Source organism: Ornithorhynchus anatinus, unplaced genomic scaffold, assembly GCF_004115215.2.
Source record: "Ornithorhynchus anatinus isolate Pmale09 unplaced genomic scaffold, mOrnAna1.pri.v4 scaffold_481_arrow_ctg1, whole genome shotgun sequence".
In the NCBI taxonomy this organism is placed as follows: Eukaryota; Metazoa; Chordata; class Mammalia; order Monotremata; family Ornithorhynchidae; genus Ornithorhynchus; species Ornithorhynchus anatinus.
In genome coordinates this window covers 171,631-192,119 of record NW_024396835.1, presented here as the reverse complement: position 1 = coordinate 192,119, position 20,489 = coordinate 171,631, and the positions used below count along the sequence as shown (strand labels likewise).

General features: G+C 44.5%; 1 protein-coding gene and 1 non-coding gene across 7 annotated transcripts in view; both read left to right on the top strand.

Moving 5' to 3' along the window:
* The window catches only part of AGPAT4 (1-acylglycerol-3-phosphate O-acyltransferase 4), a 162,035-nt gene extending 141,998 nt beyond the window's left edge, over positions 1 to 20,037 (top strand). For all 6 annotated transcript variants that reach the window (XM_029057182.1, XM_029057181.2, XM_029057183.2 and 3 more), the window contains 4 exons: positions 3,838 to 3,940; positions 10,575 to 10,650; positions 15,096 to 15,294; positions 17,307 to 20,037. In XM_029057182.1, the coding sequence (XP_028913015.1) occupies positions 3,838 to 3,940; positions 10,575 to 10,650; positions 15,096 to 15,294; positions 17,307 to 17,398 (470 nt within the window). In that variant the 3' untranslated portion in view covers positions 17,399 to 20,037. The remainder of the gene's footprint in view (positions 1 to 3,837; positions 3,941 to 10,574; positions 10,651 to 15,095; positions 15,295 to 17,306) is intronic.
* TRNAL-UAG lies at positions 9,544 to 9,625 on the top strand. Its single transcript has one exon. It is a non-coding gene; the product is annotated as a tRNA-Leu (tRNA).
* Positions 20,038 to 20,489: the final 452 nt, after the last annotated feature.

The window sequence follows — 20,489 nt, the reverse complement described above, 5'->3', positions numbered from 1 at the left end:
GAACAAAAAACCTGAAAATAAGTGACTTAAAGTGACAATAGAAGAAATTAATGACCTAGAAGAATTCTAAACTGTTGAGCATGAGAATGACTTTTTTATGCATTTTTAAACTACTATGGTGTAAAAGAGAAGCAGCATGGCTCAGTGGAAAGAGCACGGGCTTAGGAGTCAGAGGTCATGGGTTCTAATCCCAGCTCCACCACCTGTCAGCTCTGTGACTTCGGGCAAGTCACTTAACTTCTCGGTGCCTCAGTTACCTCATCTGGAAAATGGGGATTAAGACTGTGAGCCTCACCTGGGACAACCTGATTACCCTGTATCTACCCCAGTGCTTAGAACAGTGCTCAGCACATAGTAAGCGCTTAACAAATACCAACATTATTATTAAAAATGAATATGATATTGGTTTCCAAGGACCTTCAGTTTCATTGAAATAGCTGTTGTGTGCGTATAACATGGAGGTCTGTCTCTTTATGAGGGTATAAAGATAGTACAGTTCATGATCAAACTGCCTCAGTGTTTAAGGACAAAATTGCTTCTTTTTATCCACTCTGAGGGAGTGGCCAATCAAGTAATTATTATAGCATTAGCCACAAGAAGAGATATCAGTCAATCAATGATATCTACTGAACGCTTACTGTGTGCAGAGCACCATACTAAGTGCTTGGGAAAGTTCAGTACAGTAGGTAGAGTTGGAAGACATAGTCCTTGCCGACAAGGAGCTTAGACTAGAGGTGGAATGCTGTCATCTGTTTGGATCCTGTCAATCAAGCACACTTTCAGTGTAGTTCTCCACAGCAGGGGTTTCATTCAGTTATTCAGTCATATTTATTGAGCGCTTACTTAATGCAGACCACTGTACTAATCGCTTGAGACAGTACAAAACACCACTAAACAGACACATTCCTTGCCCACAAAAACCTTACAGTCTAGAGGGGGAGTGTCTTCTTGCCAGGAATATGGCAGAGTGATGGTTATTAATGTTATTGTTATTAATAGTAATAATAATGATAACAGTGATATTTGTTAGGTGCCTACTGTGTGCCAGGTACTGTATTAAGTGCTGAAGTGGATACAAGCAAATTGGATTAGGTGCTATCCCTTTCCCATGTGGGGTTCACAGCCTCAATCACCTTTTCACAGTTAAAGTGCCTGAGGCCCAGAGAAGTGAAGTGACTTGTCCAAGGTCACATAGCAGATAGATGACAGAGGCAGGATTAGAACCCATGATCTTCTGACTCCCAGGCCCAGGCTCTATCCACTATGCCATGCTGTAATATCATCACCATCACTACCACCACCCTCTGGCACTGAATGTTTTCATCACAGCCCCACAACATCTATGTACATATCCTTCACTTTACTACTTTCCATATCTGAAATGTATTGTCTGTTTTCCCCTGTACTAGAAGCACCCAATTAGTCATTTGTATTTATTGAGCACTTTGTGTAGAGCACTGTACTAAGCCCTCAGGAGTGTATGGTTTAACAGTATAATGGACACATTGCCTGCCCACAACAAGGTTACAGTCTAGAGGGGGAGGCAGATATTAATACAAATAAATAAATTACAGGCATGTACATAAGTGCTGTGGGGCTGAGGGGAGGGGAAATGAATAAAGGGAGCAAGTCAGGGCTTTGCAGAAGGGAGTGGGAGAAGAGGAAAGGAGGGCTTAGTCAGGAAAGCCTCTTGAAGAGATGTGTCTTCAATTGATTGTGATTGTTTGTTGGATATGAGAAGGGAAGGCATACTGGGCCACAGGCAGATTTGGGCAAGAGGTCCCTGGCAAGATAGTTCAGAAACGCATTAAACTTTGCTCGCTCTGTGGAAAGTGATATTTGTTCAGTCACAAAATCCCTTTCTAAAAATAATAATAATAATAATGTTGGTATTTGTTAAACACTTACTATGTGCCGAGCACTGTTCTAAGCGCTGGGTAGGTACAAGGTAATCAGGTTGTCCTACATAGGGCTGACAGTCTTCATCCCCATTTTACAGATGAGGTCACTGAAGCTCAGAGAAGTGAAGTGACTTGCCCAAGGTAACACAGCTGACAAGTGGCGGAGCCAGGATTAGAACCCACAACCTCTGACTCCCAAGCCCGGGCTCTTCCCCCAACCCACACTGCTTCTCCTTTTTTTTTTAAAAAAAAAAACCCATTGCCTTTGGAGAACTTCAAGAGGAATAAAGGAGCATCGTAAAATGGGTTTAACTAACATAGAATGGATATACCAGTTTATTTGAAAGAGATTACAGCCCAAATAAAAGGTGGTTTGAATTTCTGCTTCATTTTTTCTGCTCTGGATTGAGTTCGTTATCTTGTTTGTAGCAGAGGTTTGGTGTTTTGTTTTTTTCTCAGACAAATCAAGCATTCACTGAGAGATGTCTTAGTCTTAGATTTGATTTGGAAAAGAGTAAATGTTAGTCTTTGAGGCAGACCTTTCCAGGATGTCTATTTCAAGCAGTTTATTGGTATTTTCCTCTGAGAATAGGGACTAAAATCAGTTGTCCTAAATGAAAACTGAGAAGATAATCAGCTCAACAGTCCAGTTTAGGTCAATTGGGAGTCGTGGTTATGGGTCAAACCATTGATAAGAGGAGGTGCTTGCTGGCCTTGTCCCCTCTGCATGCATTCCTTATTGGAAAGGATGAAAGGAGGAAGACTCTCTTGCAGTTGGGTTGGATGAGAGATTCATTTCACCTTTGAGAAGTTGAGAAGCAGCCTAGAGGAAAGAGCATAGGCCTGGGAGTCCGAAGACCTTGGTTCTAATCCCGGCTCTGCCACTTGTCTGCTGCATGGTCTTTGTTGAATCACTTAACTCCTCTGTGCCTCAGTTCCCTCATTTGCAAAATGGGGTTTCAGTATCATTCTCTTTCTAAGACTAAGTGCTTGGCACGTAGTAAGCACTTAACAAATATTACAATTCCATAGAAATAGTGTGGCCCAGTGGAAATACATGGGCCTGGGAGTCAGAAGACCTGGGTTCTAATTCTGGCTCCATCACTTGTCAACTAATTGATCTGGGGCAAGACATTTCTTTTACATGTCTCAGTTACCTCATCTGTAAAATGGGGATTAAAATTGTGAGGCCCATAAAGGACTTGGACTGTGTCCAACCTGATTATTTTACAACTAACCTAGCCCTTAATACAGTGCCTGGCACATAGTAAGCACTTGATAAATACTACGGCTATTACTCTCCCAAGTGCTTAGTTCATTGCTTTGCATACAGTAAGTACTCAGTAAATACGATTGAATGTTATTTAATTAAATACCACTAAAAACCCCACAAAATTTGGGGAAATAAAAGTAATGGCACTGCCCCAAAATGTACCATTAGAAGGTGCTCTATGCACTTAACCAACCCAAACTAACATGTTTTACTTTGTTGCTGAATTGTACTTTCCAAGCGCTTAGTACAGTCCTCTGAACACAGTAGGTGCTCAATAAATATGATTGAATGAATGAATGTTTTAGCCTGCCATTGAATTTAGCATCTACCTCCTTTTCTTTGCATTTCCTCCTCCTCCCTACCTTGGCATCCTACCCACTTATTTTGATAATTTTGATTTTTTATATGATATATGCCTTATGGGCCTCATTCATTAATCACTTAATGGTATTTATCGAGCACTTATTGAATGCAGAACACTGAACTAAGCTTTGGGAGAGTACTTTTTGGGATTTTTTTTGTGACAGTAAATATTTAACTTCTAGCTGGACAGCATAATGGAAACTGTTGATTTTTAACATCATATAAAGGTAGCCACCACCTGCAATCTACTGGTGCATGGAACTTGATCTCCTGGTAATAACCCTTGGCCTTTTCTTGCAGTTTCTGCTGTATATGACTCGACACTCAATTTTAGAAACAATGAGAATCCAACCTTATTGGGAGTCTTAAATGGGAAGAAATATCATGCAGATTTATATGTAAGGTAAATATCCTCCCTTCCTTTAAAAAATGCATCATGAATTTCAAAGCAGAATAAATGAAAAAGACTACTGTTATCCTCTTTTTTTCTGGACAAACTCTAATTAACCTTCTTCAAATCTTCCTCCATGTAAACCAGGTAAACATTTCAATGTTTTCAAATAGGCCGTTTCACTTCAAGCACTTTGTTGCCGAGGTTGGAGATGGACTACTGGGCTGACATCCTTGAGGCACTGCAGTGTTTTTTGTATGAATTCCTAAAGTGCTTTGCAACTCATTTCTATACCTTACTTGGCATGAGTATCTCCCTCAGGCAGAAGAATTCAAGTTGGCCCCAGGGTCGCATTGAGTGCAGCTGTTGGGCTGAGTTGACAGGGAATGTGTCTGCTATATTGTACTCTCCCAAGTGCTTAGTGCTCTGCCCACAGTAAGCACTCAATAGATGTGAATGACCTACTCACCCATCCCAGGCCAGGAAGGGATGAGGGGAGAGGGGCTGAGGGTAGCGGCATCAGCCTGGAGTTGCTAGGTAGCAGTGCTCTGGGCCCAGTTTGATGGGTCTCCAGTGGCCCCAAAGCAACCCTGCTTCTGGTGGCAGGAGAGGTTTCAAACGAGTCCAAGACATCTCAGTCTCATTATATAGTGCAGGGCACCCCTACATAAAGGGCCTGTGGCCTCCATTTGTGTGTGTACATGTACTTATGCACATGTGTTCTGCATTGCCTGCTTATTCCCATTGGACTCGATTTTCTGTTGTTTTACTTATCAAAGCTTCCCCTTTGGAATGATCTCATCCAAATTCCATCAAGGAGTACATGAGAAATGAAGTGCTTTTGGATCCCAGGTGCTGCAGGAAGTGATGGGGGATAATAACAATAATAATAATAATAATGGTATTTGTTAAGTGCTTACCATGTGCCAGGCACTGTACTAAGCGCTAGGGTGGATACAAGCAAGTTGGTTTGAACACAGTTGCTGTCCCATGTGGGGCTCACAGTCTTAATCCCCATTTTACAGATGAGGTAACTGAGGCACAGAGAAGTGAAGTGACTTGACCAAAGCCACACAGCAGACTAGTGGTGGAGCCAGCATTAGAACCCATGACCTTTTGACTCCCAGGTCCTTGCTCTATCCACTTCACCATGCTGCTTCAGTTGCTCAGTCACTGTTAATATTCATGCCTTATTAAAGTGCCTGGGTATTTTATTTTTTACACATAAAGGATATATGGTAATAAAGCTTCTTAACTTATCCCCTTCATTTTCTGAGTATTCATTTAACTCTTAAGTGCCTCCTCCATGTATTTTATTCCATTCCTCCATCAGTGGGTTTTTAATCATCAGTATGTTTTACCATTGACAAACCACTATCCTGGTTGCCTACTATGGCCAGAGCAGTGTACCAGGCCCTTACTGAGGGCAGAGTCCTATACTGAGTACCTTGGCAAGAGACTACTGAACCTGTATTGTGACTTGGAGAGATGAGGCATTTAGACAAATAATACACCTGGGAATTGAGGTTAATAATAGTAGTGGTATTGGTTAAGCACAATACTGAGTGCTGGGGTCAATACAAGATCATTAGGTTTGATATGGGGCTCACTTCTAAGTAAGAGGGAGAACAGGTATTGAATCCCCATTTTACAGAGGAGTCAACTGAGACACAGGCTTGTCGAAGGTCACAAAACAGGCATGTGACAGAGCTGGGTTTAAAACCTCTGACTCTGACTCCCAGGCCCATGCTCTTTCCACTAAGCTGTGCTGCTTCTCTTTCAGGTTCATGTTTAGTGATCTTAGTGGTTACAAGCTCTGGGTTTAACCAGAAGTTCTTAACTCTTCCACCTCAAGGCCAAAATATTTTTTTTGGAGTCTCTTCTACCCTTCCTGAACAGTGAGTAGGCTGGCACCAAGGAGGAGGGGAAGGGCAGTGACACTTGGCCGCTTTAATAAGGACTCACTGCACCATTAGTTGAGGGTCCTAGGGAATCTTTATCTTTCCTGCCCAACTGCAAAGGTTATTGTAATCATTGATCTAGGATATTTAAACGGTTAGGTGGTAACCGGATACCAAAAAAAATGTTAAAGGAAACCCCCGCAGGTAATTTTTCTCCCATCATACAAATTATTTTCAAAATAAACTACCCATGGTCATAACTCAGTCACTGTTAATATTCATGCCTTGTTAAAGTGTCTAGGTAATTTATTTCTTACACATAAAGGGAATAATGTGATAAAACTGCTTATCACCTTTATTTTCCGAGTTAATTATTTAACTCTTAAGTGCCTCCCAACCTTATGTACATATCTGTCTGTACCTTATTGTAATGTCTGTCTCCCCCTCTAGTGTGTAAACACCTTGTAAGCTGAGATCACTTGTAACCTACTCATTTGTATTATACTCTCCCAAGCACTTAGAACTGCGCTCTGCACACAGTAAACACTCAATAAATATCATTGATTGATTGATAAATGAAATGAAACATCCTCTGGAGTTAGGATGAAACTTGTGGTGCAAAGCCAGAGGTGGTTGAGAGCAGATGAATCATCGAGATTGTCCAACTCCCCACTCAGTAAATTTTATTAGGCCTCGAGCAGGCTCATTCACTTCTGTTTCCATTTAATCCATCGTAAAATGCATCCAATTCCTTTTTTAAAAAATCACATTTGTTAAGACTTACTATGTGCCAGGCACTGTACTAAGCAGTATGGTAGATTCAAGCTAATCAGATTGGAAACAGTCCATGTCCCACATGGGGCTCACAGTCTTAATCCCCATTTTACATATGTGGGAACTCAGGCAAAGAGAAGTTAAGTGACTTGCCCAAGGTCACATATGAGACAAGTGGAAGAGCCAGGTCTAGAACCCAGGTCCTTCTGACTCCCAGGCCTATGCTCTATCTTTCTAAGAGTGCCACAGGATTTTTTTGTGAAATGGTACCAAGAGGGACAAAATCACTTTCTCACTGCTTCCTCAAGGCAGAGAAGAACAGGGAGAAGGGGGTTTCTTAGTCTAGAATCTTGCCTGGAATTGAGATTTCAGAAACCCTAGTTTAAGCAAGGTTGAAATGCCCCAAAAGGGAGCCCCCCTGCAAAATCTTGGTCCCCTAACAAATGAAGTAGGTCCACAGAACCCTCTACTCACCCTCCACTTTGCCGCCTTGATCAGTTTCCCCATATTGACAGAGGAAAATAATATTTTACACAATGTATATTAGATTCATTGAGGTATTTCCCCTTAATTAATCTCATCTAGTCATCTAAGAGCCCCACCAGAGCGGTTTTGGGGACCTACCCAAGAGTGATGAGTGCGGCAAATTTGGGGGTAGAGTTCTCCAGAATTTGAGTTTTTGAGGGATTTACCTCGGCAGTGAGAATGGTGTGTTTAAGCAAGAAGCAAGACTCCTGGCTGTATGGCCGGTTTTATCTCCCACTGAGTAAGTGGTGACCCAAATTTAAGAAAATGTACTGAACAGGAAACTCCCTTCCTCCATCTCACCCTTATTGCTTAGTTGGGTATTGGAGGAGAGCGCGAAGCACATGAGAAGTGAAGAGCCTTACCCAAATTCGAGTTGTTAGTTTAGTTTGACCACAAGACTGAGGGGCGACTGGACATCTTTCCAGCTCCCATTTCCCTCTGTTCCTCCCCCTCTCTCTTCCCCTCCCCTCAGCACTGTGCTCATTTGTATATATATTTATTACCCTATGTATTTTGTTAATGAGGTGTACATCCTCTTGATTCTATTTATCGTGATTATGTTGTCTTGTTTTCGTCCATCTGGCTCCCCTTATTAGACTGTAAGCCCGTCATTGGGCAGGGATTGTCTCTATCTGTTGCTGAATTGTACATTCCAAGCACTTAGTACAGTGCTTTGCACAGAGTAAGTGCTCAATAAATACTATTGAATGAATGAATGAACATGGGACAGGGCTCATCTGGAGAATGCACGACTTAACTCTGGCTCCAAGGGAAGTTTGCAGCTGGTTCTGGCTCTGAGTGGGCCAGGTTTATCTGGCCTGGAAGGGTTTTTACACTCATCAGTGTGAAAAAAACTGTTGGCTCTGGGAAGACTGCCTGAAGTCCCATTCAGTGATGTCGATACTGGCACAGGGGCGGCAGACGGGCTGGAGTCAGGGCATTCCTGGAATCTCTTTTGCGCCGATTTTCCCCCATTTCTTCTAATGGCATTTTCCCTTTCAACTGCCTTGCCCTTTTTTCATGCCCTTTGACTCCATTCTCTGAGTCAGAGAACAGCTCACAGTAACCGAGTCATGAAACCTTAAGTGTTCAATAAATACTGTTGAATGAATGAATGAATGAATGAATGAATGAATGAATGAATGAAACCTGGAAGTCTATGTTGTGGATGGCAATTCTAGAAAAAGAGCAGCAGGACTGTGTGGAGGCAGAGAGGGCTAGCCATTTATGGCATCTGGGCCTGAGATGTTTCACAAAACCTGAGGAGATATTGTCCCCATGGGGTCTGCTTCCATGGCAACACTGGAGGCAACAGGGGCAGAATTTTTTTTTATGGTATTTGTTAAGTGCTTACTATATGTGAGGCACTCTACTAAGCTCAGGTGTAATACAAGCTAATCAGGTTGGACACAGTCCATGTCCCACATGGGGCTAACCGTCTTTAATCCCCATTTTACAGATGAGGTAACTGAGGCACAGGGAAGTGAAATGACTTTCCCTGGGTCACATGGCAGACAGGTGGTGGAGCTGGGATTATAATTTCTGACTTCCAGGCCCCTGTTCTCTTCACAGATTGGGGCCCCTGGCTCCCCAGGTTTTCTAAGTGTCACAGAGAGGGTGGAGAGAGGCTTTTCATCGCCAGCCTTAAGCTAGATCCTGTTGCCACCCCACATCATTCCAGCCCTCTCACTACCACCCCACACTCCAGGAACATTGGGGTCCCCTACTTAAACTACTACGCCAAATTGCAGCCCCAGTCATTCTGGGTTCGACTCGCATTCAGCTCTTGTTCAGTGGTGATTTGACCTTGAGGTGGAAACTTTATTGAAAAATAGGCTCCCAAAATAGACTCCCCTCATTTATGGACAGGTCTGGGAATGTAGGCCACTCCAGAAAAGTTTGGCATGGGTTTGGGCAAACATGCACAGGGTGGAAATCTCACAGTACTTCACCAAACGTGATGTCACAGATTCCCTGCCTGTACTCCGAACACTGTAATCCTTTTAAAGAAGCGGCATGGCTCAGTGGAAAGAGCATGGGCTGGTGAGTCAGAGATTATGGGTTCAAATCCCGCTCTGCTGCTTGTCAGCTGTGTGCCTTTGGGCAAGTGGCTTCACTTCTCTGGGCCCCAGTTCCCTCATCTGTAAAATGGGGATTAATATTATGAGCCCCACGTGAGACAACCTGATCTCGTTGTATCTTCCCCAGCGCTTAGAACAGTGCTTTGCACATAGAAAGCACTTAACAAATGCCATTATTATTATTAATTTCCATTCACACTTCCTTTTCAATAATGCTTCTGGGTGGATTAAAATAAACACCCTTTTAAGAAGCCTCAGAGATGCCTGGATTGCATTTTCAGATGTATATATCTGTTATACTGAAGTGGCTCAACTTAACCCCCTTGGTGCAGGTAGCGTGGCCGAGCGGTCTAAGGCGCTGGATTTAGGCTCCAGTCTCCCCGGAGGCGTGGGTTCGAATCCCACCACTGCCAGGGCGGGTTTCTCTACCCCCCGCATGTCCTTGTTGAGAAGCAGCGTGGCTCAGTGGAAAGAGCACGGGCTTTGGAGTCAGGGCTCATGAGTTCAAATCCCAGCTCTGCCACTTGTCGGCTGTGTGACTGTGGGCAAGTCACTTAACTTCTCTGTGCCTCAGTTCCCTCATCTGTAAAATGGGGATTAAGACTGTGACCCCCACGTGGGACAACCTGATTCCCCTATGTCTACCCCAGCGCTTAGAACAGTGCTCTGCACATAGTAAGCGCTTAAATACCAACATTATTATTAAAACCTGCATTTTAAAACTAATTTGGCAGGGATTAATGGGCATTGACCAGACTTAAAATCTGAATGGCTATGTAGCTTTACTTCTGACTCTTCACTTCTGTTAGGATTTCCATTTTCAGGTGCTTTTTCTAATTAAATGAGTTATTCAATTTACACTATCTCCGAGGACAGGGGCAGAAGGGAGTTCAAACTGCAAAATTTATTAAGAAATCTGATCATGACCAGGCTCTCAGTCCTAATAGAAAATAAGCAGTGAGTAAGCAATAAATCAGTAAGCAATGCCAACTCCATCTCTTGTCTGCTGTGTGACCTCGGGCAAGTCACTTGACTTCTCTGGGCCTAAGTTTCCTCATGTGTTAAACGGTGATTAAAGCTGTGAGCCCCAAGTGAGACATGGCCAGCATTCAACCTGATTAAGTTGTATCTTCCCCAGGGCTTAGTATAATACTTAGTACATAAGTAAGTGCTTAGCAAACACCATTCAAAAAAAAAAATCAATTTTCTTAGCTCTACTGTGTGCAGAGCTCTTTACACTTGGGAGAATGCAACAGATGCAGTCAATCCAGGCCCTCAGTGGAAAAGAAAATAGTGAGATAGTTGCCAGTCTTTTCCCTGCCGATACCTTTTAACTAGTTTATCCTTTTATGGTTCTTCCAGAAGGATTCCATTAGAAGAAGTCCCCGAGGATGAAGAGGAGTGTTCCAGCTGGCTTCATAAACTCTACCAGGAGAAGGTCAGCTTATTTTCTGGATTGGGTCTGAGTCAATAGTGAGTTAAAAATGAGTGAAATAATTGATATCCTAGACTGCAGTCAGAAGATGACTGGTGACATTTCGTGGCTGCAAAGTGCTGTTTTATTTTCCTTTGTTTCTTGTGTAGTTAACTCTCAATGGCCTATAATTTGTGTATTGTTCAAACGATTGCTTTCCTCTTCTTTCCTTCTGTTGCTGGCCGTTAGACTGTTCCCCTTTCATTAGCACCTCCACCAGAGTAAAATAAAAATCAGTTGGCCAATTTTCTACATCTTCGCAATTACGATAGGAAGATTTGGTGGGAGCATTTGAAATTCCAGGTGCTACCTGCACATTGGCATGTCTGCTCTCAACCTTTATTTTATTATTATTTTTTTAATCTCATGGTATTTGTTAAGCACTTACTATGTGCCAAACACTGTAAAAAACGCTGGGGTAGCTACAAGATAATTAGGTTATCATTAGGTTATAATTAGGTGGGACACAGTCCATGTTCCATTTGGAGCTCACAGTCTTAATCCCCATTTTACAGATGAGGTAACTAAGGAACAGAGAAGTGGAATGACTTGACCAAGGTCACGCAGCAGACAATTTGCAGAGCTGGGATTAGAACCTAAGCCCTTCAGACTTCCAGGCCTATGCTCTAGCCACTGGAGCACACGGCTTCTCAACCTTCTGTAGATTGTGCCCCCTTGGTACAGTTTTGAGTTCCTTTGGTTTTCCCCTCAAGCTGATTGCTTTCTCTCCCCTGATCCCACCGAGTTGCTCATTGGCATGACTCGAAGAATTTGTATGGATTTAAAGTTCACTGTCACAGCACCCTGTGAAATGATAGTACTTGTTAAGTGCTTACTATGTGTCCAGCACTCTTGACATTATTATTATGGTACTTGTTAAGCTCTTACAATGTGCCAAGCAGTGTTCTAAGTGCTGGTGTAGGTACAAGTTAAACAGGTTGGACACAGTCCCTGTCCCACATGGAGATCATACTCTTAATCCCCATTTAACAGATGAGGTAACTGAGGCCCAGTGAAGTGGTTTGCCCAAGGTCACACAGAAGACAAGTGGTGGAGCCAGGATCAGAACCCAGGTCCTTCTGACTACCAGACCCTTGTTGCTTCTCACTGTTCTAAGCATTGGGGTAGATATGTGTTAATCAGGTTGGACACAGTCCCTGTCCCACCTAGCACTCACAGTTTAATGAATCTCTAATTAAGCAACTGCAAGCAGAAGGTCCATTTGGGCATGAAGCCCAGAACTCACCCCTGAACTTGGAGGAAAAATGAACTGGTCATACTTAATGTAAGTGATTTTTCTTGTAACTTAAACAACATTATAACTGGTCGGCTTACAGTGGCTTTCACTGGTCCCAACCTTGAACTCCCATAGTGTGTTGGCAGCAGTGGAATGTTTTCAACTGCATTCTGCAGGAATTTGTTGGGAGATTTTTGTAATTGAATTAAACTATAGTGATTAATTAGGGCAGATTATTATTTTAGCAGTTAATTGAAAGTAAGTTCAGGGCACCAGACCTATGTAAATGGGTAGCGGGGGAAATGTCTGCAGTGTAATTGTTCAGGAAATGATAGTTTTGTGTGATTACTATAAAGTCCTGTTTTGGGAGTAGCTCAGTATCTTAGTGGCTAAGCTGTAACCTGGAATCATAATTACTAGGAGGGGTGACCCCAAATCCTGGCATGGTATCCAGGGCCACTGGGAGAGGCCACTCCTATAGCCTCTGTGAGCAAATTCTGTTTCTCTATGCACCTCAGTAGTAGTAGTATTTGTTGAGTGCCCATTTGGGAAGTACAGAATAATGTGATAGGTATCCTGTCCACCAGGCATTTACATTCTAACAGCGCTCAGAAGCTACCCACCATCTAATCCAAACAGATCCCAGATTTCAGGCTTTCCTGGTCCCACTCTCTCTGGACCCTAAATTCATTCCTTCAGCGTGGCGCAGTGGAAACAGCACGGGCTTTGGAGTCAGGGCTCATGAGTTCGAATCCCAGCTCTGCCACTTGGCAGCTGTGTGACTGTGGGCAAGTCACTTAACTTCTCTGTGCCTCAGTTCCCTCATCTGTAAAATGGGGATTAAGACTGTGAGCCCCACGTGGGACAACCTGATTCCCCTGTGTTTACCCCAGTGCTTAGAACAGTGCTCTGCACATAGTAAGCGCTTAACAAATACCAACATTATTATTATTATTATTATCCTTCATGCTTCTCCAGGGCCCTACCCCCACCTTTATTCCAAATCTCTTTTTGTGCCTTTTACTTTTTCTATAGCCTCACCATGATGGATAATTCTGGCACTGGCCCAGTCAATCAATCATATTTATTGAGCATTTACTGTGTGCAGAGCACTGTACTAAGCACTTGGGAGAGTACAATATAATAATATAGCAGACACAGTCCCTGCCCACAGTGAGCTTACAGTGTAGAGGGGGAGCAGACATTAATGTAAATAAATAAAATTACAGAAGAGGAAAGGAGAGGCTTGTTAGTCCTGTTCTGTAGACTGTGAACTCGATGTGGGCAGAAAACATCTTTGCCAACTGCTATTTTGTATTCTCCCAAGCACTTAGTACAGTGCTCTGCACATAGTAAGTGCTCAATAAATACCATTCATTCATTCGGTTATATTTATTTACTGTGTGTCTCTTCTCGCTTCATTCTGTACTAAGCTCTGCTGCCCGGATTATCTTTCTAAAAAACACTCTGGGCATGTCACCCCCTTCCTCAAAAATCTCCAGTGGCTGCTTATCAACCTTTGCATGAAGCAAAGACTCCTCATTATTGGCTTCAAAGCTCTCTATCACCTTGCCCTCTCCTACCTCACCTCCCTTCTCTCCTTCTACAGCCCAGCCCACACACTCCGCTCCTCTGCTGCTAACCTCCTCACTGTGCCTCGTTCTCACCTGTCCTGCCATCGACCCCTGGCCCACGTGCTACCTTTGGCCTGGAATACCCTCCCTCCTCCCATCTGCCAAACTAGTTCTTTTCCCCCTCTTCAAAACATTACTGAGAACTCACCTCCTCTAGGTGGCCTTCCCAGACTGAGCCCCCTTTTCCTCTGCTCCTCCTCCCCTCCTCATCCTCCCTACTCCCTCCGTCTGCTCTATTCCCTTCCCCACCCCACAGCACTTGTCTGTATTTGTACATATTTATTATTCTATTTGTTTTATTAATGATGTATATATATCTATAATAATGTTTATTTTGATGCTATTGATGCCTGTCTACTTGGTTTGTTTTGTTGTCTGTATCCCCTTTCTAGACTGTGAGCCTGATGTTGGGTAGGGATTGCCGAATTATACTTTCCAAGTGCTTAGTACAGGTGTTCTGCACACAGTAAGCGTTCAATAAATACGAATGAATGAATGAATGAATGAATGAATGAATGAATGTAAACCACTTTACTGAGCACTTGGCAGAGTACAATATATCAACCAACAGACAAATTCCCTGCCCACAACAAGCTTAGCTACTTCTTTAGCATCACATGGATAAATCAGCAGTCGTAACTGTTACCTAGTTTCACTTTACCTGACTTGTTTTTCCTGAATCAGTGTAAGAACTGATAGTAATATATATGTGTAACCAAATCTAATGTAAACTTCTACTTTTCCTAAGTATCTGCTTAACAGTGCCCTCTAACGTATCAAATCAGTACCACCAAAATATTTTTACCACTGATTGATTGTCTGACCTTGGCCAGCTCATTTGGCCAGTGTATCTTTCTGACTGAGCTGGGGCTGAGGAGATGCTAGCCATCCATGGAGATGAGAGGAAAGAGAGCACTAGCCCCAGCTTCAGCCCTGGTTCCTCAGTGTGGCCTGCCCTGTCTCCAGAGTTAGTATGGACTCATTGTGGGCAGGGAATGTCACACATTCTCCCAAGCTTTTAACACCCTAAGTGCTCAATAAATATGATTGCTTGATTGATCCAGCTGCATTTAGGACTTGTGCTATCATAGGCAACGTAGTCAGCCCCCAGATAGCCTGGCTCTCAGCTACTGCATGACAGAGTAGGAACCCTGAGGCCAGTATGAAGGGAAGGTGGAGGTTGTCAGCTTCTTTGGTGAGTTTAGGTTGCCTGCTGAAAAACTGAGGTCGACTTACACTATGGATAGACTTATAGGCCGCAATGCACTGTCCAAAACTCCCCCTTCCACCTGTCCATAACTAAAGCTTGGAGCAAGGCAAGTCAAGCATCCCCAGCTACTGCTAACTCTGTTGTATTGGACTCCCCCAAGTGCCTCATACAGTGCTAAACACATAGTAATCGCTCACTAAATGCCACTGATTGACTGACTACTCAGAATTCTGCTTTCCCAGAATCTGCCTTGAGATTAACATCGCTGTTGTGTAGCTTCACTTCCCATGACAAAGTTCTGAAATGTCATCCTTCATTTTCTTCCCAGGATGCCTTTCAGGAGCAATACTATCAGACGGGCACCTACCCGGGCACTGCCATCGTGTCCCCCCGGCGGCCGTGGACGCTCTTGAATTGGCTGTTCTGGGCCCTCTTGCTGCTCTACCCCTTATTCCAGCTACTTGTCAACATGGTCAGCAGTGGGTCTTCACTGACCTTGGCCAGCTTTGCCCTGGTCATCTTTGTGGGTAAGTTCTGCACAAGGGGCTGGCTGCTCACTTGTCACTATAGTTCTTCCAGTACTGTAGAAGCAGCATGGCCTAGTGATTAGAACATGGGCCTGGGAGTTAGAAGGATCTGAGTTCTAATTCTGGCTCTGCCTCTTGTCTGCTGGGTGATCTTGGGCAAATCACTTCACTTCTCTGGGCCTCAATTACCTCGTCTGTTAAATGGGACTGTGTCTAACCTGATGAGCTTGTATCTATCCCGGCACTTAGTACAGTGCCTGGCACATAGTAAGTGCTAACAAATAACATAAAGAAAGAGTACTGGGATCCTGCATCTTGCCCTAAAGGTGGGGGAATCAGAGACCACTGGAAGTTTTGCTGGAAAGTTTTGCTTTGCTAGCTGCCTGAGTTCTGTGGAGAAAGTCAGCTCTTACAGTCAGTGCCTTGTCCAATTTCCCTGCATTGATCTTATGGGTCACTGTAGTGTACTCCCCCAAGCACTTAGCACAGTGCTCTGCACATAGTAAGCACTCAATAAATATCACTGATTGGTTGGTTAAGTAAAGCACCCTGTCCATCAGGGGAGCTTAAGGAGCACCCCATTGATGAGAGATGCTCATGTCTATTTGCACCCATAATAAGAGAATATCAAGGGAAGCTGGGGAAGAGTGTTGGGAATCAAACATGGCCTTTAAAGGGGGCTACAGAACTAATAATAATAATAATTATGGTTTTTGTTAAGCGTTTACTGTGTGCCAAGTACTGTCCTAAGTCCTGGGGTAGATACAAGATAATCAGGTTGTCCCACATGGGGCTCACAGTCTTAATCCCTGATTTACAGTCAAGGTAACTGAGGCACAGAGAAGTTAAGTGACTTTCCCAAAGTCACACAGCTAACAAGTGGCAGAGCTGGGATTAGAACCCATGACCTCTGACTCCCAAGCCTGTGCTCTTTCCACTGAGCTGTGCTGCTTCTTGGGAGTGTGAATGTCTGTTGGGTATGATGAGGGAGGGTGTTCCAGGCCAGAACCAGGATGTGGGTGAGAGGTCTGTGGCAAGATTAAGGTACAGTGAGTAGGTCTGCATTAGAGGAGCGAAACCTGCAGCCTGCATTGTAGTAGGAAGGTTAGGTAGGAGGGGGTAAGGTGAATGAGTGCTTTAAAGCTGAAAGTGAGCTCTCCATCCCCCTCTAACCTTATTGCAGATCGCCCATGCTCTTACCCCAGGTAGATTTCAGTGCAGAAGCATACTTCTGTTTCTGCCCTCCTAGGGCCCAACCTGTGGACTACAGCTACTCTGTTCCAAATGCTTTCAATTTTGCGGTGCAGTGTGCAGGGAGACTGGATAAGGCGGTTCTTGAAATGGAAAGAATGATTTCTGAGATCACGTGGAGGACCTACAAGAGAGTTGGAGGACTTTTTTTTTTAATGGTATTTGTTAAGCACTTACTTTGTACCAGGCACTGTACTAAGCTCTGCAGTAGATACAAGCTAGTGAGGGTGGATGCAGTCCATGTCCCTCAAGGGGCTCACAGTCTTAATTTCCATTTTACAGATGAGGTGACTGAGGCACAGAAAAATTAGTGACTAGATCAAGCTCACACAGCAGACAAGTGGCCGAGTTGGGATTAAATCCCAGGTCTTTCTGACACCCAGACCTGAGCACTATCCCCTAGACCATGTTGCTATTCCTACCCTTCCTGGCAGCATATGTGGGGTGCTGCATCTGGAGGGCGAGAGCAGCTGAAACAGCAAATCTATTCTTTTCACATTTCCACCCCTTCTTCTTCCTCAATTTTGGTTATGTCTGTGCTATGCAAAATGGAAGGAAGCCTGGGTTGGAGTGTAGCTGTAGTTGTAATGCCTCATGGTATGGCACTTGGGCATATTTTCTTCCTGGTGTGCTGGACCACTGACTCAGGCAAAATGACTTTGCCCATCAGGTGATGGCTTTTAAAGTCTGAAAGGGCTTCAGTGGTTCGGTTTTTGTGTCCCGACTGCCTCATCGTGAACCACTCCCATCTGTCTTTGCAGCTTCTGTCGGAGTCCGATGGATGATAGGTGTCACTGAAATCAACAGAGGATCCGCCTATGGTAAGGACGACAGCAAGCAGCAACAGAAGTAGCTGCTCCAGGGACTGCTTACCACCAAAGGCAACACGGGAAGACGCAGGACTGCTTTGTCACTCTCCTTGGTGGGACAGAAAGGGAGGTTTGGGGAGTGTAAGCCGGGAAGGATCAAAACCTCTTCCCTCTCAAATGGGGGTGGTCTCAACGGTCAGCCTGGACAGAAGATGTACATGTTAAAATCGTTTCCCGCAGTATTATTTCTGTTTTCTTTTTGTGTGTCTCCCCCTCGCCCAACGCTTTGTGACAAAAATAGGTAGGTGGGGGGGGGAGGGGGGTTCTTTTATCCCACCATTTGGTGCTGTATTTCCTGGATTGCCTATAGCCCATTACCAGGTATGGAATCAGAGTGCACTCTCTACCTAAGCTTTCTCCTTCTAATGACCCTTCAAGGGGAGCTTAGTCTGTTGCCGATTTGCTCTCCCCAAGCTGTCGACTGCCTTCTGACAGAGGGAGTTCACTTGGTTTTCTTGACAGCTAATCCTTTCCTCAAGAGAAAGAACTGGTTTCTAACTACCAAATACTGTGTGGCTCTCGGCAGGTTCCTAGGGGTCACCATCCCCTCAGCTTTTTGGAAAAGGCAGAGTGACATTTGCCACCCCCTAGCTCCCTGGCAAGACTCTGTGGCTGCCCGTGTCTGGGCAGGACAGGGCTGCTTGCACCAGGAGCTGGGCTTTGGGGTCAACCAAGATTGGGGGAGATGAGGTGTTCTCTCTTTCTTTGAATACTTTCTGATCTTTCTTTTTATTCATCTGCTCCTCCACAACAAGACACGTTTCTCTGAGGTAGGAAACACTATCCTCCACCGCTCAGCGTGCAACACTTTTCAAAGCCTTAGACTCAGTAAGTGGCAGCAGCCCTCCTGGAAACTGTCTGAATTCACTTCACAAACATTCTTGGGTTGTTCCTTTCATTCAAGCAGGTTCAGGTTGTTCATTACATCATTCGGCCCTCCACGCCCCGAATTGGCTTGCCTGGGTCCCTGGTCACTGATTAATCTGGCCAACTAGGTGAGACAAGTACTAGCCACCATTTGCCCAGATGAGCCCTGACTCTCCTCTGTTTCCCTCCCTCAATCGATGAATGACATTTATTGAGTGCTGTGTGCAGAGGACTGTACTAAGTGTACCCTGTTCCCCCACTTGCTGGTTAATACTTAAATTCACACCCATTACAGTCCTAGGCTTCAAACATTAATCACCCACCCCTTCACCTGGTCCTCAGAGGGGAATGCCTCTTTTGAGGCATGGAATGGAGGCTGTGAAAGCAGTAGCCTAACCCTGATCCTTGCTCTTCTTACATTGGCTGAAGGACTACCCCGATCCTTTGCTTTAGCTGTGCTGGTGAGACCACTCCACTGCCTCCTTGCTGGGAGTGATAGAGAGAAATCCATCCCTTGCCCTGTAAGAGCTTCCACTCAAGTGGTGAAAACATAAGAGCAACCAGTGATTACATTCTGGGGCACCGGGAACTCAAAACTCTTTTTCCCCCCAGTCGTCTTCTGAGTGGTGGATGAAAGTGGCAAGAGAATGAACAGCTATTTTTGAGTCTGCCATAGCGGTCACTGCTAATGCACCCTAGGGAAGGCAATTCTGAGGTGCTGCACATTAAGTGGAGACTGGTTTCACAAACCAATGAGGGATTACCTGGCAATTGCGTCATTTGCTTTAGGTGTGCCTCCAGTGGCCACTGCTAATTTTCACCCCATGATCCTTATTTGCCGAGTGCCTTAATTCAGTATATTGAGCCTGGCACGCTAGTGTCCCACACCCTTTGACTTCTTCCTGGGCCTGGTTCCCTGCCGCTCAGCTGGCACCATCCCACTCCTTCCCAGAAACAAACGAGATTTCTGATGTGCGTGTTACCACCCCATTATGCACTCACTCTTACCCTCACATGCAGACTGCCAGCTCATCCCCATCCTTCCATCCCAACAGCCTCATCTGGTCTGGGCATCCAGGAAGCTTGTAATATCTTGGAAAAATGGATCCAGGCTGAGGAAGGATGTCAGGGCCACTAGTGGTTCTCTTACCTGCCATCTCAGTGTGGCCAGGGTTCAGCACCTTAAAAACAAGGTGCTCAAGTTACTTGCGATTAAAATAGAGAAAGGATCTGTCCAGGAAGATGCTTGAGGTGTGTTTTCTTTTTTCTCTTCTGGCGGTACCCTACTTTCTAGTTGAAGACACTAACTGTGGATGAGAGCAGCGGGTTTAAGGGATTGAACAGACTTTGAAACAGGTCATTCCTCTGTTTCGGTCCAGGTACTTATGACTGAACAGTCCACTTGAGTTCTGGTCTATCTCTGCCTGTGGGCATCACCTCCTTCTCATAGAAGTAGTCCTAAATCACTTTCTGAATGACCAATTGGGGAGTGTCCAGGAGGGGGCAGTTTCTCCCCCCACACCCTCAAACTGATTGACACCTTGACCCTCCTGTTTTTCCTAGAACACAGAATCGAGTTGGGAAAGGATCTCGCCAAAATGCAAAATTCTTCCTGTTGTCCGTCCTCAATCTCTGTCCATACTGTTAGCGTGTTCGGCCTTAGTGTTTGCCCTCACACAACTGTGTTCTACAACTGCCTTAACAAAAGTAGTCTTAAATTTGTTTACATAAAAATAAATACAAATGAAAAGCCAAATTATGGACATTGTCTTGCTGTCTCCTAAGTTCTGCCTTTCCCCCACCTCCACCACCTCACCGCACAACAAGTTTACAAAAACCTAGCTTTAAAATTCATCGCTGACCAGAAAAATTGCCGCTGGTGGAAGCAGTGTGGCCCAGTGGACAGAACACGGGCCTGGGAATCAGAAGGTCCTGGGTTCTAGTCCTGGCTTTACCACTTGCCTGCTGTGTGATTTTGGCAAGTTACTTCACTACTCTGTGCCTCTGTTACGTCATCTGTCAAATAGGGATGAAGACTGTGAGCCCCGTGTCTGACATGGACTGTGTCCAACCTGATTAGCTCATATCTATCCCAGCGCTTAGTACAGTACTTGGCACCTAGTAAGTCTTTGAGTCTTTGTATATATTTAAAAAAAGCCTTTAAGCACATTCGGGGAGGAGACTGACTCCATGATGTGAGGGCCTTGT